We start from the raw sequence: 22874 nt of genomic DNA on the forward strand, positions 1-22874 counted from the left end.
CAGAGTCACACTCCTCCTGTCTCTCTCCTGACAAAGGTCATCATACAGGGCGACCAATGCTGTTTCCATGCCAAACCAGGCCTGAAACCCAACTGAAATGGATCCAGATAATCTGTCTCTTCCAAGAGTGTCTGGAGCTGGCCTGCCACCACTCATTCAAGGACTTTGCCCAGGAATGGAACATTTGCCACTGGCCTATAGTTATTAAGATTTTCCGGGTCCAGGGAAGATTTCTTCAGGAGTGGTTGTGATGTCCCTGTTATTTTAATATCTGTAAATATGGTAAATATCCCTCTCGCAAAGAGGCATTAATCACTTCTCTGGCCCAGCCGACTATTCCATCCCTGCTAGCTTTTATTAGCCAAGAAGGGCAGGGATCCAGTACAGAAGTGGTTGCACAAACCCATCCAAGCACCTTGTCAATGTCCTCAAGCTGCACCAACTGAAACTCATCCAAGAAATCGGGACAAGGCTGTGCTCTGGATACCTCCTTTGATTCATCTGCTATAACACTTAATTAGCATATGGAATTCCCTGCGGCAAGATGTGGTGATTGTCACTTGGGTCAGCTGGGCTTGAAAAGGGATTAGACGCATTAATGGAGGATAAAATCTGTTTGGTAGCTACAGGTCATCATAGTTATATGGGACTATCTGTGTTCAAAGGCAGTATCCCTCTGAATGCTGGTTGCTGAACAGCAGCACTAAGAAAGGGCTTTTGCTCTCCTGGGGAGGCACAGCTGATTACATTACTCTTCTGCCAGTGACTGGGTGCCAGTAGAATTTGAAGGGGCAAATTCTGTTGTGGGCAGTAGTGTAGTTGTCCGGGGTTGCAGGGGGTTGCAGACCCATTACTTTTTTGGGAGCAGGGTCCCCTTCCAGGTCCCTGTGTATTAGCCAGTCGACATGAAAAGGGAGCATGTTAGCCACCAAGAAGAATCCTTGTCCTTTCTTGCTAATTGGAGCCAATCAGGGTGGAAGGAGGTGAGTCAGCCGCTGAGAAGACTCTTCCCAGTAGCTAACACACTGCCTCCCCTTTCATAGCTGACTGGCTCCTAGAGATGTCTGGATTCGGAGACAACATGGAGAGCAAGGGACATGAGGGAAAGTGGAAACGGGGGTGTGGCTGTGAGAGGGTGTGGTGTGACTATCATGAAGGGACCCTGCACTTCTGAATTTGCCACTACACTACTGGTTGTGGGCAATCATTACCATGAACCTTTCATTTTGATCTACAGCCATGCTTTCAGAAAAATAAACTCATGGCTTGGAGGTGTCTTGTCTTGGTTCCCTGGGGATTAGTCACTGAGGTACAGGGTGCTGAAGTTGTCCAGCAGAGGCCTGTCTGAGGAGACAGACCATTCCAAGGCAGAAAGTTGGATGGAGTGTGATCTGTTTTCCTTAACCCCAAATCGTTTTTCTCTCTCTTTGCTTAGTTGCCTGGAAAAAAACTGGCATCTTCACCTGTTTCTGCCAGTCTTGCACTCCAGGAAGATCCTTCCCAGGAATTTTTGCAGCAGAGCCTTGAAAGAGTTTTCAACCTTCAGCACCTAGACCCACAGGGCACTCAGGAGCTTCTTGAATTCACAATTCGGTAAGAGTTACCAAAAACTAGGGGGGTGGGGTGGGGTCAGTCCTTTTGCAATATGGGGCATTCACTGTGATACTGTGTGTGCTTTACAGTTTTTCAGTTCCACAGGTCCTTTAAAAAGTCACACCTGTTAGACAGGGCATAGTTAGGAGCACTGTGCATCTGTGTATCCATCCAAATGCTCCTGATGTACCAGCACAAAGCCTTGGTTGCAAGCTCTTCCTCTGTGCATCTCAATAAATGTTAACTTTGCTGCAGCAGAGCAAAGCATTAGAGAGGAGGACCTCAACTGTGCTGGGTTCTCTAGGCGTCTGTTTTCCTACAGAGAGCACTTGTGGGTTGTGGTATTGATGCAATTACTGTTTTTTATGAGGTCTCATAAATCCTCTAAGCGTTGTTGTTGTTGTTGTTGTTATGTGCCTCCAAGTCGACTACGACTTATGGCGACCCTATGAATCAGTGACCTCCAAGAGCATCTGTCATGAACCACCCTGTTCAGATCTTGTAAACTCAGGTCTGTGGCTTCCTTAATGGAATCAATCCATCTCTTGTTTGGCCTTCCTCTTTTTCTACTCCCTTCTGTTTTTCCCAGCTTTATGGTCTTTTCTAATGAATCATGTCTTGTCATGATGTGTCCAAAGTATGATAACCTCAGTTTCATCATTTTAGCTTCTAGTGATAGTTCTGGTTTAATTTGTTCTAACACCCAATTATTGGTCTTTTTTGCAGTCCATGGTATGCACAAAGCTCTCCTCCAACGCCACATTTCAAATGAGTTGATTTTTCTCTTACCAGCTTTTTTCACTGTCCAACTTTCACATCCATAAATAGAGATCGGAAATACCATGGTCTGAATGATCCTGACTTTAGTGTTCAGCGATACATCTTTACATTTGAGGACCTTTTCTAGTTCTCTCACAGCTGCCCTCCCCAGTCCTAGCCTTCTTCTGATTTCTTGACTATTGTCTCCATTTTTGTTAATGATTGTGCCAAGGTATTGATAATCCTTGACAAGTTCAATGTCCTCATCGTCAACTGTAAAGTAGCATAAATCTTCTGTTGTCATTACTCTAGTCTTCTTGACGTTCAATGATAGTCCTGCTTTTGTGCTTTCCTCTTTAACTTTCATCAGCATTCGTTTCAAATCATTACTGGTTTCTGCTAGTAGTATGGTATCGTCTGCATATCTTAAATTATTGATACCTCTCCCTCCAATTTTCACACCTCCTTCTTCTTGGTCCAATCCTGCTTTCCGTATGATATGTTCTGCGTATAGATTAAATAAATAGGGTGATAAAATACACCCCTGTCTCACACCCTTTCCGATGGGGAACCAGTCGGTTTCTCCATATTCTGTCCTTACAGTAGCCTCTTGTGCAGAGTATAGGTTGCACATCAGGACAATCAGATGCTGTGGCACCCCCATTTCTTTTAAAGCATTCCATAGTTTTTCATGATCTACACAGTCAAAGGCTTTGCTGTAATCTACAAAGCACAGGGTGATTTTCTTCTGAAATTCCTTGGTCCGTTCCATTATCCAACGTACGTTTGCGATATGATCTCTGGTGCCTCCTCCCTTTCTAAATCCAGCTTGGATGTCTGGCATTTCTCGCTCCATATATGGCAAGAGCCTTTGTTGTAGAATCTTGAGCATTACTTTACTTGCATGGGATATTAAGGCAATAGTTCGATAATAACTGCATTCTCTGGGATCCCCTTTCTTTGGAATTGGGATGTATATGCAACGCTTCCAGTCTGTGGGCCATTGTTTAGTTTTCCATATTTCTTGACAGATTTTTGTCAAAATTTGGACAGATTCAGTCTCAGTAGCTTGTAGCAACTCTATTGGTATGCCATCTATTCCCGGTGATTTGTTTCTTCCAAGTAGTTTAAGAGCAGCTTTCACCTCGCATTCTACAATGTCTGGTTCTTCATTATATGGTTCCTCCGTGAATGAATCTGTCATCCTGGCATCTCTTTTAAAGAGTTCTTCAGTGTATTGTTTCCATCTTCCTTTTATTTCATCTCGGTCAGTCTGTGTGTTCCCCTGTTGATTATTCAAGATCCCTACTCTTGGTTTAAATTGCCCTTTAATTTCTCTAATCTTTTGGAACAGGGCTCTTGTTCTACCCTTTTTGTTGTCCTCTTCTATTTCTGTACAGTAACTATTGTAATAGTTCTCTTTGTCCCCCTACGTACTAGTCACTGTATTGTTGCATTTAGGGTTCTGTCTGTGTTTTTATCTCCTTTTGCTTTTGCTTTCCTTCTCTCTTGAACCATTTGAAGAGTTTCTTCAGTCATCCATTGGGGTCATTTTTTTTAACTAGAGGTATTGTCTTTTTGCATTCTTCTCTGATAACGTCTCTGACTTCATTCCATAGTTCTTCTGGTTCTCTGTCATCTAAGTTTAAAGCCTCAAACCTGTTCCTTATTTGATCTTTATATGGTTCTGGGATGTTATTTAAATTGTATTTTGGCGTTATGATTGCTTTGTTGGTCTTCTTTAGTTTTTCTCTGATTTTCGATACGACCAGTTCATGGTCTGTACCGCAGTCTGCTCCTGGTCTTGTTTTTGCAGAAAGTATGGAACTTCTCCATCTTCTGCTACCAATTATATAATCAATTTGATTCCTATATTGACCATTTGGTGATGTCCACGTGTATAGTTGTCTTTTCGGTTGTTCAAAAAATGTGTTTGCCAGAAACAAATTATTGGCTTCACAGAATTCAATAAGTCTTTCTCCTGCTTCGTTTCTGTCTCCTAGGCCCCATTTCCTCACAATTCCTAATTCTTCTCTGTTCCCTACTTTTGCATTCCAATCCCCCATGATTATCAGCACATCTTGTTTTGGTGTGTGATCAATTTCTTCTTGTACTTCTGCATAAAATCTCTCCAATTCCTCTTCTTCTGCATTTGCTGTCGGAGCATAGACTTGGATGATGGTTATGTTGATAGGTTTCCCATTTAATCTCATTGATATCACTCGCTCAGACCTTGCGTTGTAGCTCCTAATTGCTTTTGCTACATCACTTCTCACTATTAAAGCAACCCCATTTCTTCTTAATTTCTCATTTCCTGCGTAGAATATTTTGTAGTTGCCTGATTGGAAAAGTCCCATTCCCGTCCATTTTAGTTCGCTCACACCAAGTATTGTAATGTTGATGCATTCCATTTCTTGCTTGACAATTTCTAACTTTCCCTGGTTCATGGTTCTCACATTCCATGTTCCTGTTGTGTGCATCGTACAACTCTGGACTCTCCTTTCACGTCTGTGCACATCAGCCTCTGGGCTTCCTTTCGGCTTTGACCCAGCTGCGTCATTAGTCACAGTGCTACTCATCCTTTGTTCTTCCCCAGTAGCTCGGTGAGTGCCTTCTGACCTGGGGATCTCATCTTCCAGCACTATCTCGTGTTGCATTTTGGATACTCTGTTCATAGGGTTTTCGTGGTAAGAGATATTCAGAGGTGGTTTACCATTGCCTTCCTCTGAGTTTGGATGCATCTTAGTCTGGTGTTTTAGCTTTGACCATTCCGCTGTGGGTGCCCCTGCTAGGAGTTTAGCCTCTTGGTCTAGACTCCTGACGGCATTGCTCTCAGCTTCTTCAACACTCTCAAACCCCCTCACCACGTTAAGGTGTGCATCCAAAGAGGAGGCTAAGTATTGTACACACATAAAAATAAAAGCAGAACAGTATAACCATACTACGGTAAAAAGAGTGCAGTAAGCTTAAGAGACAATCAGCATAAAAGACAAATACAAAATTCCTATGTAAAATTCCTATATGTGAAATACATATTATATATATATATATATATATATATATATATATATATATATATATATATATATATATATATTAGAAGATCATGTGTAATTTCCATGCCCACCTGCAAACACTTCCCAACACATGGCTCTAACTTTTGGGAAACCTCTGCTAGCCAGCCAGGAGGATTTGGGCTTGTCCCACAGTATGTTTTATCCTGCAGTGAGTTCAGCTATTGAAGGCCTCAAGCTTCTTTGATGTGTTTGCATTTTTCCTCCCCTCTGAATTCTCAGCTCTGAATAAAATTCTTGGTGAAAGAGATTCAAGTCAGAGTCTCCAGATTTCTCTAAGAATCCTCTACTCACTTTCTGTTCTCTTCAGTTCTTTCCAGGGAGTGTTTAAACAAACTATGTCAAAGGCTATTAATTAAGTGACAAAACCACGTTGTATTGACCATCTCTCACCAGTGGAGACCAGTGGCTCCGATTTCAGTAGGGCAGTGAATCCGCTCTGGGTTTTAGTCTTCAAGGAGCTCCAAGGTGCTGAAACCTATAAGTTTGGATGGCTCCTTGAAGGTTCGGGCTAAAACCTGGAGTGGATTTACTGCCTCACTGACATTGGAGCTGCCAGTCCCCACTCTCTCTCAGTAAACTGAACAGGTTCCCCTTCTGTCCTTTTTCACTGAAGGGACCTTCAGAGATTTGGAGAACTCCAATCCGACTTGGCTGGGATGGCTGACTTCTCCGCAGCTTACCTTCGATGCCAGCTGCTGCTTATCAAGGTATGCCTTCCCCTGGATGAATACCTAGGCGCTTGTTCCTGCACTTGCCAACGCATTATGGACTGATCTTCTTGCCCCTTAAAATCAAGCAGTTCAAAGCCAGTTAAACCGGAATGTGAATTTCCCCCCCTTCGCAAAAGTGGGGAGCCCCCCTGCCTTTGCTTGGTGTGAAATTGCCAATTTGTACCTTCTCATGACAGCCCAGAAAGGCTGGGGCTCATAGAAGATGTATTAGGTCAACAGAATGGGGATTCGGTTGGCGCATTAGCTAGGAGCTGACTCAGCATTCTCTGCAGCTACAGCAGTCTCTGCTGGCTCTGCAGAAAACAATCTTGCTTCCTTCAGCACCTTCCCCCCCTGCAGATTGTGGGTATGTGATCTGTTGAGAGGCTGAAGCGGTTGGTAAGTGGGTGGATATGTCGTTGTGGCCTTGTTGCTCCTTTATGTGCCATCAAGCAGAAGCTGTTAAGAATCCAGTGGCTCTGATGCACCTGTGCAGCTTCACCAGGTCAGGGAGTAGTCCATTCCTGTTAGGTGTCAGGGAATGTTCTGTCAGTTCAGTGAATCTAAGGAGAGCCTTGTGTGGGAAATGAGACGCTTACCCAAGTCACATGGCAAGCCTATACTGAGTCCTGTGATTTGTTGTTGTTATGTGCCTTCAAGTCAATTACGACTTACGGTGATCCTATGAATCAGTGACCTCCAAGAGCATCTGTTGTAAACCACCCTGTTCAGATCTTGTAAGTTCAGGTCTGTGGCTTCCTTTATGGAATCAGTCCATCTCTTGTTTGGCCTTCCTCTTTTTCTACCCCCTTCTGTTTTTATATATTTACAAGTTTGTAAACTTTTAAACCACCTTTTAAAAACAAAGCATTATGAGGTCAGCCTTAAAATGTTTTAATGCAGCAACAGCCAAGAGCCACATTCACACCATAAATTTATTCCACTATTATTGCGCTTTAAACAGGCCTGGCTTCCCCCAGAGAATCCTGGGAAGTGTAGTTTGTGAAGGGTGCTGAGAGCTGCTAGAAGGCCCCAGTTCCCTTCACAGAGCTACAGTTCCCAGAGTGGTTTAACAACCAATCCCTCTTCCCAGGGAACTCTGGGAATTGTAGCTCTGTGAGGGGAATAGGGGGTCTCCTAACAACTCTCAGTGCCCTTCACAAATTGCACTAATAGTGGAATAAATGTATGGCGTGAATGTGGTCAAGGTTTAAAACTACCAGCAGGCGGAAGCTCCCATACCCTAGATCAGGAGGGGGGAACCTTTTTCAGATTGAGGGCTGCATTCTTTCTGGGCAACCTTTTTTGGGGGGGCTACATCTCAGTGGTGGGTGGGGACAGAAGCAGAAGTGGGTGGAGCAACATCTTCAATGAATAGCTTCCGCTGTATGCTGGAGACACACCTCTTTACTCTGGCCTTTGACAGCTAATCGATGAATCAATCAATTAATTAATATTCCGCCCTACTTCCCAGTAGGAGCCAAGGGTGGCAAACAAAAACACTAAAAACACTCTAAACCATCTTAAAAAGAGTTTAAAATATATTTAAACAAAACATCTTTAAAAACATCTTTTTAAAAAAGCTTTAAAAACATCTTAGAAAGCAGTTCCAACACAGAAGCAGACTGGGATAAGGTCTCTACTTAAAAGGCTTGTTGAAAGAGGAAGGTCTTCAGTAGGGGCCGAAAAGACAACAGAGATGGCGCCTGTCTAATATTTAAGGGGAGGGAATTCCAAAGGGTAGGTGCCACTACAATCATGGTTTAATTCCTATGTTGTGTGGAATGGACCTCCTGATAAGATAGTATCTGCAGGAGGCCCTCACCTGCAGAGTGCAGTGATCGACTGGGTGTATAAGGGGTAAGACCATGTTTGAGGTATCCAGGACCCAAGAGCCTTGAACGTGGCCTGTAGCTAATGGGCAGCCAGAGCAATTCTTTCAACAGCAGGGTGACATGTTGGAGATACCCTGCCCCAGTGAGCAGTCTCACCGCCACATTTTGCACCAGCTGCAGGTTTGACTAACCTCAAGGGCAACCCCACATAGAGCGCATTACAGGAATCCAGCTTGGAGGTTACCAATGCATGGACAACAGTGGTCAGGCTATCCCGGTCCAGAAATGGCCGCAGCCGTCTTACCAGCCGAAATCTATTTTTGGGGGGACCCAGCTCTTTTTATTGTATCTATATACAGTTATTTTGGGGTTGGAATCATCTTGATTTTTTGCTTGTTTTTATAACTGTAACTCATTTGTTTTTATAACCTGTATGAGTATATTGTTGGAACCCATCCTGGGACCTTATGGTGAAGAGTGGGTAGGAAATCCTATATAGAAAATGAATCTTAGCCCTGGTAGAGCCTCCATGTTCAAAAACAGTGTACCACAGAGTACCAGTCACTGGAAAGGCCAACAACAAGAGAGAGCTGTTGGCCTTCGTGCCTTGCTTGGGGGCATCCTGAAGGCATCTGGCTGGCATCTGTGGTGAAGGAGATTGCTAGACTTTGCTGGACCTTTTTGACTCAAATCCAGCAGGCCTGTTTTACCTTTTGAAGAGGAAGCCCCAAAATGTAGTCTTTTCTCTGTTGGCCCTCAGCCAAAAAAGCCTAGCAGATACTTTAATTTCTTTTTGCTGTTGTTGAATATACGTTTCATCAAAATCTGGGTGTCTTTTTCAGGCTCTCCAGGAGAAGCTGTGGAGCGTAGCGGCTCCCCTGTACTTGAAGCAGAATGCGCTGGCATCAGCTGCAGCAAAGCAGGTAAGACAAAGCAGGGAGGAAAAAAACATGTATTTCACCAAGGCAGAACTCTCTGAGCTTTTCTATTTTTGGCGGGGGGGATTGCTTTCCTTAATTATGTGCCATTTGTTTTCAGATTACAGGAAAGTAGCAAGGAGTGCTTTTCAAAATATTTTTTTATTAAAATAACTTTTATATCACTTTTCATTCAGAGTGGTTCACAACAATCAAAACTGCAGTAATGCAGTAATAAAACATTACAATGAAATATCCAACAGACATTTAACGCCTACCACAACCTGAAGGTACCGAAGAACTGGTATTAGAATTGCTGCGTCATTTTGAACTAGTTTTGAAGGTTCTCCCCTCACCCCTGGAAGCCCAATGGTAAAACTGTCCAGAATTGAGAAAGGGGCTGTTTCCTTGTCTAGATTATGGAAGAAACGTACAAGATGGAGTTCATGTACAGCGGCGTCGAGCACAAGCAAGTGGTCATCATCCATCACATGAGGCTGCAGGCAAAAGCGTTGCAACTGATAGTAACAGTGCGGATATCGAGAGGGTAAGGACAATCTCTGGGCTTCAGAGTGCCTGGACTTGGCTGTGAGACTAAACAGCTGGACGCAACTAGTGTAGCTAGCCATGGCTAGCACAGAAAATGCTCGGTGTTCTGGGCAACTGCTAGCATAGAATGCCTGTGATGCTGGGATTAGATCCTAGCCCAAGGCTTATTTATGGTCAGGATATTGTGGAAGGGGAGCTGAGCCTGAGAGACAGTGGTTTGCCAAAGGCCACCAAAAGATTTTGCAGTGGTGCAGCTATGTAAGTTTAGACCCTGGACTTGATGGCCTGGAGGCGGGATGGTGGTGGCCCTTTTAGAAGGCCTGTTCGTATTACTTATGAAGCATACAATTTACATTTTTTTCTTCTCATCACCACCACTGTAAGATCCTGCTGGATCAAGCCAAAGGCCTGTCTAGGCCAGCATCTTGCTATCACAGCAGCCACCCAGTGGTCCATATGGGAAACCCACAAGCACCATCTGAGTGCAACAGCACTCTCCGTTCCAAGCTTTCCGGCTGCTTTTAAATTCCTGATATGTTGGAACAACAAAGAAAGAAACAAAAAACAATTTGTCCAACTCTTGATTTTTTTTAAAGAAAGGAAATAAATACTCTGAGCATGTGCAGTTTTGCATTTTAAGCTCTGAAACCATAGTACCAACGTGACTGCAGGAATAAAATGGTGCATGCTTCAGCTACCCTGACACTAAACACATTTACTTGAGAATAAACACCATTTGGTTTTGGAAAAGTATAATGTGGGTCATATTCGATGTAGCGCCAAGTAAGTGGTTCCATCAGCACAAGGATTTCTGCAGAAATCCTTGCACACTGGAACTGCCCCTTACCTCGGCGCTAGGGTTTCTCACAACCCTCCAGAGCAGATTTAGGGAGGGTGTGGGGAGGGGGAAAGATTTTTTTTTCAGGGGTGTGTGGTAGGAATCCCGTTGCACTAGTGGTGATCCTTGCACTGGCGGGATACATTTGTTGAATACCGCCCTGTATTTTAAAAGTAACAATAATAAAATGAGCACCTGTAATTCTGCACATGCCTGGTTGGCCACCTGCTGACTATATAATGTTTTAAAACTTAGAAAGAACGAAGGACCAGTGCCAGCCTATGCCAGCCCATATGCTGGTGCAGGGCATGTCTGCTGCTGCGCTTATCGTTGTTGAATGAATGAATGAATCTTTATTTTTACCCCGCCCTTTTTCCAAAACTGGAACTCAGGGCGGCTTAGTTGTCACCTACTGCTCTGTCTTGGGGCCCTGGACTTTGGCTGTGAGATCCAGCCCTAGCTGCACCACTGTGGGTTTGTGGCCAACTTATTCAACTCACGCTCGGCCATTCTGCTAACCAGCTTCCCATATGCATGAGTTCTGCTGTGGAATGTCTGCGTTCTGTAATGGAAAGTAACTGTAATGCAAAACAAAACATTAAAATGGGCATTATGCCTTCATTTCCAGAGTGGAACCTCTCTTTGGAATGTGTGAGAAGTTTTTACAAGAGGTGGATTCTTTTCAAAGGTATGTTTTCTTGTTTGAGGGTTTCCTTGGACTCCAAGGATGTGTGTGCATTTCTTGCTGAATTCTCACCAACAGCAGATGAGGCCACAAACCTGTGTCTAGGTTAGGCCGCCTCAGACTGTAGGTGGAGGCTCACAATGACTGACTGCTCCTCTGTAAAAATAAATGTCCTTACTCAGGGCCTCATTGGCAGCTGCAGTCTTCATCCAAACAAGCTTGGGTGTTTCTTCCTGTTGCTTCACAGCAAGCAAGATCAAAGGCTGTCCTTTTCCACCGTATACTCTTTTCAACGTTTTAGTTTGAAAGGCCCAGGCGGACAGTATTAGTGTGGGATTTTCATGCATGTGAGCCTGAGGTCACTCCAAAATATGAGCCTGTATCTTCACAGCAAGCAAGATCAAAACTCCTGTCCTTTTCCACCATAGGTTCTTTTCAAGGTTTTAGTTTGAAAGGTCCAGGCGGACAGTATTAGTGTGGGATTTGCTTGCACGTGAGGCTGAGGTCTCCCCAAAATATGAGTCTGGGGATCGTCTGTGAGCCAAAGGTAAATCTGGATCTACTAGAGATCTCTGGGTGATTTTCAGTAGATTGGCAAGGGGGTTCTTTTAAAAAAAGTATTAGAGTTTAATCATAAGTACAACAGGGGTAAAAAGAATCTTGGTGCAGAGTCCAAACCAAATATTAAAAGCCCAGAAAACGCAACTGCCACTGATCCTCCATGTAGATGCATCGACCAATACAGTAGGGCCCCACTTTACAGCGCTTCGCTTTACAGCATTCCACTAATGCAGCGGTTGTCAATTGCAGAAAGGCCCCGCTCCTACGGCGCTTGTTCCGCTTTAATGGCATCTTTTGGCCGTCGGGCGCCGTTTTGGTCAATGTTAGTCAATGCGTTCCGCTTTACAGCGGTTTTCACTTTACAGCGGGGGTCCAGAACGTAACCCACTGTATGAGTGAGGCCCTACTGTAATTGGGAGAAACACCATCAAGAGATTAAGTTTAAAAAATTGCAGTGTGGGAAAAGATACAAACGTATCAACCAAATATAGATCAATAATTTTTTCAAATAAAAGTCATATTTTGCAGGGAGGAAGCGGGACATTATGTCTATCCATATAAGTTATAAAAGGCCACAAAAAGGCAGTCTTCAGGTGCGGCATCACCCGTGGCGAGTTTGAGTTCATAAGTCAGCTTTTCCAAAGTAGTGATGATTTTGTACCACAGATGGATTGTATCATTTGAAGCATCTTTCCAACCTCGAGAAATGGTTAAACGAGCCATGACCAAAAGACAAATCACTAAAGGTTTAAACGGAAGGCAAGGGGTTTCTGACACCCAATTGTTTAACAATAAAAACAACAAATCGACTTTATTCACTTAATTTTCTTCATTTCAGATGCCTGAATTACTCAGGAGCAGATTTGTATGTGAAATAAATTAGCTCTTGTCTGTTTCAGTACTGAAAACAAATTCCTAGGTTCAGAATGTGCTCAGGAGCCACTCTCTTATTTAACATAAGAAGAGCCTGCTGGATCAGGCCAGTGGCCCATCTAGTCCAGCATCCTGTTCTCACAGTGGCCAACCAGATGTCTATGAGATGCCTGCATGCAGGACCTGAGTACAAGAGCATTCTCCCCACTTGAGATTCCCAGCAACTGGTAATCAGAGGCATACTGCCCCAGAGAGTGGCTACAGAACATAGCCATTGTGGCTAGCAGCTATTGATAGCCTTCTCCTTCATGAATTTGTCTATTCCTCTTTTAAGACCTCTAATTCTAACTGCATGCCTGTTTCACCTAGCTCTGGTTGGTAGATCGTGAGGTTCTAGTAAAAGAACGGCAACAAAAATCCCAACAAGCCCAAAGTTGATTTGACAAGCCTGAAGTCATACTTTGGACACATCATGAGAAGACATGATCTTCTAGAACAGACAATAATGCTGGTAAAAACAGAAGGGAGTAGAAAAAGAGGAAGGCCAAACAAGAGATGGATTGACTCCATCAAGGAAGCCACAGACCTGAACTTACAAGATCTGAACAGGGTGGTTCATAACAGATGCTTTTGGAGGTCACTGATTCATAGGGTCACCCTAAGTCGTAATCGACTTGAAGGCACACAACAACAACGAGGCAGTTTCACTCTTGAGCCTACCCACAAGCCCACCTAAGGGCTTCATCCCACTTGGTCATCTTATTTTCCCCCCTCTTGCTATTTCACAGGTGTTTCATTTCCGAGCTCCCCCATATGCAAGACAGCTTTGTGGACAAACTCTTGGACCTGATGCCCAGACTGGTCACCTCCAAGCCTTCTGAAGTAGCTAAGATCCTGCAGACAACGCTGCGGCAGAGTAGCTTCCTTTGCCTCCCTCTCCCAGAGAAGGTGACTATCTGGCTGGCAGGCAGGCGGGCATTCTTGGGTTGAAATCTTTTAGACGTGCCCTCTGATTCCAAGCTGGTCTCAGATATTGCAGCTGAACCAGGAGGGTTCGACCTATGGGGGCTGTGCCTTGAGCCCATGCACTTTCTTATTTGCAATAGCTATAGTTTGCCTAATTTGGCTGCAACAGCAGAAAGTGAAACCTGCAACAAAGTGTGGCAGTACAGAGTGTTCCTATTCAGTACATCAGCCACCCATGCCTTCTTTCAAGATACTCCATTTCATAGAATCATAGAATAGTAGAGTTGGAAGGGGCCTACAAGGCCATCAAGTCCAACCCCCTGCTCAATGCAGGAATCCAAATCAAAGCATTCCCGACAGATGGCTGTCCAGCTGCCTCTTCAAGGCCTCCAGTGTCGGAGAGCCCGCTACCTCTCTAGGTAATTGGTTCCATTGTCATATGGCTCTAACAGTTATGAAGTGTTTCCTGATGTCCAGTCGAAATCTGGCTTCCTACAACTTAACCCCACTATTCTGTGTCTTGCACTCTGGGATGATCGAGAAGAGATCCGTTCCTCTCCTTGGTTTTCCATTCTCTCTCTCTCCCCCCCCCCAACTAGAGATGTGTAGGCCTGGGGGGAAACCAGAAAAATTAGGAAAAAATTCTTCCTCCCCTGTTTTTCTCCACATTTTTTCAGAAAAAAATTTTCCCATTTTTTCCCCAGGCCTTCAGATCTCTACCCCAAACACTCTGCATTCCATGGCCACAGAGCATGCCTAGCCTTCACTGAGCTGTGTTTTTCTGACCAACCTGGATATGAGTCCCTCATGCCCACCACAGCTCCTCTTGTCACTGCCTCCATAAATTGGCAAAGACCGAATACATTTTTCAAGTCCAAAAAAAGAAACAGGAATTTCAGGAAGCTTGTGTGTTCACCGTTGATGTCTCACAAATGACGATTTGCCTCTCTCCTGCAGATCCACAGAGCGACTGCCACCATTATTGAGCCATCAGGAGAATCGGACAACCCGTTGCGTTTCACATCAGGATTGGTTGTTGCGCTGGATGTTGATGCCACTCTGGAACATGTGCAGGATCCTCAGGGCACGGTTAAAGTTCAGGTAATAGGGATAAGAACATTAAGGACTACCTCAATAGGTTGCCATCCTGGTGCTTTTCCAGTTGTTTGGCACTACAACTCCCATCAGCCCCAGCCAGCATGGATTTGGATTCTCTCACATTTTGTGTGTATAGGGGCGAATGAACCTGTCAGTTTCCAAAACAGCTGGAGGGCACCAGGTTGGCGAAGGCTGGGCCAAACCAAGGGTCTGTTTCCTCCAGCATTGTGTCTCCAGCAGTGGTCAGCCACTCACACAGTTCTGGTCAGTGTAAATAGCATTTTGTTTCCTGCATAAGTCTCTGTTGGGAATGACTAGGATTCCAAACAGAGTAACAGCTTCTGATTTATGTTTTCCTGCTGGTGAATCAATTTCAAAACTGAAATTGACTGATTTGCCTAGATTTCCCAGGTTCTTGCATAGTTCCACCCACCCAGAAGGCGTTTGGTTCCCCCTGGCCTGGGTGTGTATCAAACATTTCCGGGTCAGACTTCCCTCTGTACCAAAGGGAACAGCCTGGTCTTGTCTCTAAATATAGGGCCTTGTTAAGCCCCTGCACTCACAGCTTTATTGCCTATTTCCTAGTCTCCTTGCCTGCCTATGCCCGCAGCCAGGCCAACATTTTCACCTCCCTCCCTGCCCCAATCCCATTCTACAGGGACTCATGCCTCCCATCATCCTAGCCCAGCCTTCCCCAACATGTTGCCCTCCAGAATGTTTTGGACTCCTGCTCCCATCAGCCCCAGCAAGCAGGCCCATTGGTCAGGGATGATGGGAATTGTAGTCCAAAACATCAGGAAGGCTGTTTAGCCCTATATGTACTACAACGATGTAGAGACTGGAGCAGGGCCATGCTTATAGCCCCATCCCTGATGTGGATAGGGATGGGGGAGAAATTTGATTCAGCTTGCATATAAGGGGAAACCTATCTAATTCGCTTTTCCCGAAACAATACGAGAACCAAAATGCACTGGTAACCTCCAGGCTGGATTACTGTAATGCACTCTATGTGGGGCTGCCCTTGAGGTTGGTCTGGAAGCTGCAGCTGGTGCAAAATGCGGTGGCGAGACTGCTTACTGGAGCAGGGTATCGCCAACATGTCACCCCGCTGCTGAAAGAATTGCACTGGCTGCCCATTGCTACCAGGCCAAGTTCAAGGTTCTAGTTTTGACGTACAAAGCCCTATACAGCTCGGGACCAGGACACCTGAAAGACCGTCTTACCCCTTATATGCCCAGTCGATCACTGTGCTCTGCAGGTGAGGGCCTCCTGCAGATACTATCTTATTGGGAGGTTCGTTCTGCACAACATAGGAAATGGACCTTTAGTGTGGCGGCACCTACCCTGTGGAATTCCCTCACTTGGAATATTAGACAGGCTCTGCTATCTTTCTGGCGCCTTTTGAAGACTTTCCTCTTTCAACAAGCCTTTTAAGTTGAGGCCTATCCCAGTCTGTGTCTGTGTCAGAATTGTTTAATATGTTTTTTAATAATGTTTTTAACCCTTTTAAAAGGTTTTTTTTAAAATGTTTCTAATGCTGTTTTGTTTTAATGTATTTTAAGATCTGTTTTTATGATGTTTTAAAGTGTTTTAGTGCTTTGTTTGCCGCCCTGGGCTCCTGCTGGGAGGAAGGGCGGGATACAAATTAAATAAATAAATAAATCTTTGGAATTCGCACCTCTCCAAATGTTGCAATGCAGTTCTCCAACCTGAGTAAAGTGCGCAAAAATGCATGTACTGGGTTAAAGTGTCCATAACAAAGATATGTTTTTGAAAATAAACTACAAAAATGTGATATAATAGGGAAGATTGCTCTGCAAACATGTGTATATTTTGAAAAATTGCACACAAAAATGTGTGTATTTATGCTAAACCTGCAGACTTCTGAAATCCTGGTACAGGAAGGCACTGGTTATACTAGAATGTTAATGAGTTTTGATGAGGCCTTTAAAAAAAAAAAATCGGTAAACTGATGTGAAGAATTGAACTTAAGATTGGGAAAATGAGAAAAACTAACAGATTTGCCCATCTCTAGAGGTGGGGGGTCTTTTCCCTTCAACAACTCTGTTGTGCAAAGAATACCCAAAGCACAGGCCCCACACGACCATGGAGAAGTTCACGCATTCTTGCATGAAGGAGCCCTTCATTCTGGACCCAACTGCAGTCTGTGCATGATTATGTCCAACTCGTGAGTAATGTGTACTTAGGGCCCCTGTGTCCCTGGCTGCCAGTGCCCCAACAGTGACACCTCCCCCCCTTCCCTTTTAGGTACTATATCCTGATGGGCAGGCACAGCTGATCCATCCTAAACCAGCAGACTTCCGAAATCCTGGTCCAGGAAGGCACCGATTAATCACTCAGGTTTACCTCTCGCACACTGCTTGGACAGGTAAGGAAGACGTTGGCTTCAGTGGGTCTTTTGTTCTGCTCAGGAAAGCCTATACACTGTAGGATTTGCTCGAGGAACTCCAGATTCAGTGGCTTCTCTCTGCTGATGAAAAAAATAAGAGGGCAACCATTGTAGCAAGAAGCCAGAAAAGGCACAAAATAGATGTTTGATCATGTTAATTGCCAGTCTCCTAGAAAATGACATATATTCAGTGCTGGAGAAAGATTTCAGCTTGCTTCACGTTGTATGTGCACTTTCTGTTCAAATTAGAACAGGCAACGCTTGTTAAAAACAAAACAGCAACACTGCAGAACTAGGATCATTTAAATGGTGTGAATGAAAGGTTTGTGGGTTGATGATCCCATAGGGCTATCTCCTTCCTTCACGTCTGGGGAACCTGCAGTCCTCCAGATGTCGTTGGAGTCCAATTCCCAAACAGCCCCAGCAGCCAGCATGCCCAGTGGTCAGAGATGATGGGAGTTGGAGTACCAAAACATCTGGAGGGCCACAGGTTCCCCCACCCCCGCTGTACTGCTTGATCCACTAAAAGATTTGTGCATCATTTTGACAGACAGTCCTTATTTTAAGGCGGGGTGGCTAACCTTTTTTTGGCCTGAGGGCTGCCTTCACTGTCGGAGGCAGCATGCTTCTGAATACCATTTGCTGGAAACTGCAGGAGGGAAGAGTGCTGCTGGGCTCAGGCCATCCCATACAGCCCCCCCCTCAACTGACCTGTGCAAATCAACTGAGGGTCATTGCCCCCTCCCTGGTAATTAATTATCAGAGAGTTGCATCCCTGATAGGCTGGGCAGAGAGGCTTACATGTTTCCGTCCATCCCAGGATCATATCTACTTTATTCCACCCACCCACCTCTTTTTTTTTTTGGCTGCGGCCACCAAAATCAGTGTGGTCTTGGAGGACTCTTTTTAAAGTGACAGATTTTCAAAGAGTAACCATATCAGTCTGTTGTAGCAAGCACCCATGAAACCTTAATGGCTTAGAGACGCAAGAGGGATGGACTTTCTTTTTTCCTGGTGCACAATAAGTGAAATCCTAAAGAGGTCTGTAAAGACCTGACATTCTGCTTCCTGCTGTCTTCGGAAACCTCAGAGCCAGGCACTGGGTCCAGTTTTTAAGTTGCCAAGTCAACTGGATTTTTGGTACCTTTTCTTACATTAATAAGAAGTGTTTTAATGTCCCACAAGACACTGTTGGCTTTGATTTTGAAAGTGTTAAACATTTATTTGTTTCAAGAAAATGTCTCCTGTTCTTCTTAAATATAATCCAAAGTGGCTTATAATAATATTAAAAGAAAGCAAATTAACACTTATTAGTTCCCCCAAAACATTAAAAGGCTGCCATAATCTAATGCTCTTTCATAATACTGGTTGGCCACTGGTGCAACTGGTTGCCCACTGTGAGAACAGGATGCTGGACTTGATGGGCCATTAGCCTGAACAGCAGGCTCTTCTGATGTTCTTGTGTTGTTACTAGAACTTGGTATCATCCAATGAAGCTGAATGTGGGGAGATCCGGGACAGACAAAATGGAGGACTTCTTTACGCAGCAGATAGTTAAATGATGGAATTCACTCCCCCGGGAGGCAGTGATGGCCACCAACTTGGATGGCTTTATTGGAAGTTAAGGCTATCAATGGTTATTAGCCACGATGGCTATATTCTACCTCCAGTATCGGACATATTATGCCTCTGCATACCGGTCACTGGGATTCACAAGTGGAAGGAGTGCTATTATGCTCATGTCCTCCTTGTGGATTCCCTATGGGATCTGGTTGGCTACGTGTGAGAACAGGATCCTGAACTAGATGGGCCTTTGGTTTAATCTAGCAGGGCTCTTTTAATGTTTTTACACGTTGTTCCTTTTTTTCCACCCTCCAGAACCTTGTCAAATTGAAGTGCGGCTGCTGCTGGCGTACAGTTCGGATAGAAACAAAGTGTCCACGAGGCTCTCCCGCTCCACCTGGGGGGACAGCCTGGATCTTCTCCCACAGGCCGAGAATGGCATTGAAGGAACCATCCCGTTCAGCAAACCAGTCAAAGTTTATATCATGCCCAAGCCTGCCAGGCGGTGAAGCCTGTCGTTGACAGACCTTTTTATTATTATTGATGGGATTCCTGTGAGACGCTTTTAAGCTTGGTTGGGGACAACCATGCATGCAGGAGATCAAATTGGGGCCACGGTGTAACAAAAATGTCCCCCTGAAAATTGAGCCATTTTCTCTTTGGAGATGTTTATTGGTGACTTGCAGAAATGGAGGCACCCCTGGATTGAATCGACCAACAAGCTGCCTTCCCATCCCACTCTGCCTTCCTCGTTGTCAGACCTGCTCCTGATGCACAGAAGGCTTTCTTGGGGTGCCCTAGCACTGCCAAGGGCTTCTCAGGAAGGATCCTCAACCGTGCTAAGGGCATTGCCCCCCCCTGCTCTTTCTACAATGCACAAAGGCCACAGGTTGGCCTGCAGTTGGAGGAAGACACCTGGCCGTTGACTTGCTAGCTGGTGGGATGTTGTCGTCAGGGACTCGGCAACAACCAAGTGCTTCTGGCTTCCTCCATTGAGAATAACCCCAGAGCCTTTAACTAGAGCTAGCTGTGTACGCAGGAAAGGTGGGAACAGGAAAGTGTTCTGATCCAGCCTTCCTCTGACCTGGTGCCCTCCAGACTACAACTCATCAGCCCCAGGCAGTCAGGAAAGGCAGTTTTAGCCCCATGCTTAAGAAGCACGGTGTTGCATTTTGTTTAACATTTTGATAAAGGAAAAAAGGGGCTGTTTATCGGATGGGGAAGCTGTGGGCCTCCAGATAGTTTTGGACTCCGGCTCCCATAACTCCAAATGGCATGTCCAGTGGTCAGGGGTGATGGGAGTTGTAGTACAGCAACATCTGGAGGGTTAGCAGTGCCCCATTCCTGATAAATATATTAAATTGGGATGGGATGATGTTTCTGCTGTGAGATCCTTTGTTGATTGTTTTGGGTTCCTTCCTCTGTCAATGTCAAGTGTGGCCCATAGGCTCTCCTCTGGCTCTGGCATCCATCCATTTTTTCAAGGCCCTCCCCTTTGAACACATCATCATGCCTCCCAAAGTAGGTGGAGCCTGCTGCAAGCCACACCCATTTGGTTGGCTGTTTAACTTTGGTTATTTCATAAATGCATTTTTTTAAAAAAATCTGCACCCAACTCTTCAGGTATGGAATGGACTAGAACTTTAAATAGTTGTGTCACAGGCTGGAAGCCCTGGCCACATGTGTTGGCCCCAACATCTAAAGGCACAAATGGAAATATTAACCTCATTCCCTCCTCCCTTAGAGCAGACTCCCACTCCTACCATTAACTTAAAACTTGCCTGCTGTTCCGTTGCTTTATAGGGAGATGCCTGTTAAAGGGCAATTTAGACAAAAGTATTTATTCTTAAAACACGTGGAGCAAATGTGATCGTACTTGAAGCTGAACATTCTGTGACCTTCCAGTCCTGTGCGGCTCATGGTCAAGGTTTGCTTCGCTAGCTGATCGCCCTTTCATTGAAGAGGTGCTCGCTTGCCCTATTATCTCTCTCCCTGGGGCTTGAAAGTATAAAAAGAGTACTTAAAGCAGGGGGAGGCAACCTGTGCCCTTCAGCTGTTGCTGGACTACAACTCCCATCATCCCTGACCTCTTTGGCCATGCTGCCTGGGCTGATGGGAGTTGGGAGTCCCAACAGCATCTGGAGAGTGCAAGGTTGCTCATCCTGGATTTAAAGCAAGCCTTGCAACATACACCTTACTAAGCCAAAGGCAGCCTGCCAGGGGCTTGATAAGCCTCTTGTCTGTCTACAGCTGTAGGGCAGGTGGGTTGTGGATATCAGGAACCTGGGAGGCCACATCACCTGCCTGGAGGGCTGAGCTTAATAGCTTAGCGGGTCACAACTTCTGCAGACCCTGATTGGAAGCAGGGGTGGGAAATCAGTGGCCCTCCAGATGTTGTTGGGACTTGCAACTCCCATCATCTCTGGCTGGGGCTGGTGGGAGATGGAATCCAACAACCTCGGGGGGGGTGTCACAGGTTCCTCACCTGGATTTTAAAGCCTTGAAATACAAGTAGTTGAGAATGTCTTTCCTTGGAGTTTTGTTTCTCTCTCGCTGCTTCTCCATAGTCCCACAGCCTCCAATGTCCAGGAGTTGTGTTTACACTCTGCAGTGTCTGTGGGTTGCAATAATGGTTCCAGCCTACCTTCTGGGGTTTCTTTGAGCAAAGGCATGTTGAGAGTGGTTACGTTATGAGCCACCTGCGAACTTGTCTGCAAGATGTTTTGGCTGCCCTAGTACATGAGAAAGGGTAGGACCCCAGATCTCAAGAGTCTTGGCATCCCACATGAGCTTTGAAAATTCACAGCAGCCCTCTTAGAAAACAGAAAACTGTGAAGTTGATCAAGGCAGTGGCCATATACTGGCATTTTTTAAATTACTGCTGCTGTTCTGTAGAAAAACAAGCTAACATATTTGGAGCTGAAAGAAATAGTCGTAGGTTTTCATTTGTTTACACCGTTTTAAACAACATGAAAATGTGCTTTAAATTTTACATTTTCTGCAATAAAAGGGGGAAAATATCATCTCTGTGTGCTGGTTTTTGTCTTGTTTAATGTGTGAATGCCTGCATGAGAAGAGTGTGTGGTTTTATAGGTGGGGGGCATTCTTCCGCAACTGGGCATTTTTCTGTTGTTTAATGGCTGTGCTCTGCCACCCTAGTCAGAGGCAGCATGCTTCTGAAAACCAGTTGCTGGAAGCCTCAGGAGGGGAGAGTGTTCTTGCACTCGGGTCCTGCTTGCGGGCTTCCTCCAGGCACCTGGTTGGCCACTGTGAGAACAGGATACTGGACTCGATGGGCCACTGGCCTGATCCAGCAGGCTCTTCTTATGTTCTTAAGTTCTTATTAATATACTGCCTGCAGGCTTGTAGGTAAAATTCTCTTTAGTAAATCTGTTAGCAATTGATTAGGTCCGATTGTCTGTTATTATGCCTTGATTGGCTGCTCTTGGAAGGAGTCCTTAGTTCTGTGTTTTGGGGTGGTTCTTCCTCCCTCAGGCCTGGTTCTCCACAGCTTGGAGGGCTTGTCTGTGCATTATCTTTCTACAATTCCATCTCCTTCGTTCAACTCAATGCTCTGTTTATCATCTTTGCGCAGTGTTTTCTTGCCGAGTCTGTTAGCAGCTGTGCAAGATTACTTACAAATAAAACAGAAGATCTGAGTTATATAAAGTGTGGATTGGACGCGAGTTTTATCTGCCCGGCTCAACGTGTGTTGAGGCCAGAACAGTGTTGGAATGTGACTGCTCGGGGTACCTAGTAACCAGAACTTAGAACACTCATAGGAATGTAGGAAGCTGCTTTTATACTGAGCCGGATCCGCTGATCCATCTCGCTTGCTGCTGGCTGCAACCATGATGAGGGACCTCTGCCCCTGCAGATGCAGCTGGAATCCCAGCTCCCATCAGCCTCTGACAGCATGACCAATGATCAGGGACGATTGGAATTGCAACGCGACTACATTTGGAGGGCCATGGGTTCCCCATCCCTAGTCTATGCTAACTTGCAGCAGCGCTCTGGGGTTTTGGGCAGGGCACATTTCCAGCCCGACCTGAAGACGCTGGACTTGGGACTAGCTGCACGCAAAGCAGATGCTCTCGTCGCTGAACCACGACCCTCCTCCTCCTAATCTCATTGCTCCAAACAAAAAACGATTGTAACTCATCTGTCTTCCGTCGGGTTTTCTGACGTTTTGCTTGATTAGGAACATGGTAATCTGCCTAGTACTGAGTCAGACCATTAGTCTGCCCAGCTCAGTACTGTTTACACTGACTAGTAGCGGCTCTCCAAGGTCTCTGGCAGGGGAGATTCCCAGTCCACTCGGGCGATGCCAGGAATTGAACCTGGGGCCTTCTGCATGCCAAGCAGATGCACTGCCACTGAGCTTATGGGCCTTCCCTTTAAACAAACGTGCAACAGAAGGGACCGGCTGCTGGGCATTTC

The 22874-nt window shown here is 45.2% G+C and overlaps 1 protein-coding gene across 2 annotated transcripts in view; it reads left to right on the forward strand.

Moving 5' to 3' along the window:
- The window catches only part of INTS4 (integrator complex subunit 4), a 49444-nt gene extending 28001 nt beyond the window's left edge, over positions 1-21443 (forward strand). For both annotated transcript variants that reach the window (XM_061629001.1, XM_061629002.1), the window contains exons 15-23: positions 1436-1593; positions 6043-6136; positions 8817-8897; positions 9308-9438; positions 10907-10966; positions 13186-13345; positions 14321-14464; positions 16730-16850; positions 18750-21443. In XM_061629001.1, coding sequence (XP_061484985.1) covers positions 1436-1593; positions 6043-6136; positions 8817-8897; positions 9308-9438; positions 10907-10966; positions 13186-13345; positions 14321-14464; positions 16730-16850; positions 18750-18943 — 1143 coding nt within the window. In that variant the 3' untranslated portion in view covers positions 18944-21443. The remainder of the gene's footprint in view (positions 1-1435; positions 1594-6042; positions 6137-8816; positions 8898-9307; positions 9439-10906; positions 10967-13185; positions 13346-14320; positions 14465-16729; positions 16851-18749) is intronic.
- Positions 21444-22874: the final 1431 nt, after the last annotated feature.

This window comes from Rhineura floridana, chromosome 5, assembly GCF_030035675.1.
Source record: "Rhineura floridana isolate rRhiFlo1 chromosome 5, rRhiFlo1.hap2, whole genome shotgun sequence".
NCBI classification, from domain to species: Eukaryota; Metazoa; Chordata; class Lepidosauria; order Squamata; family Rhineuridae; genus Rhineura; species Rhineura floridana.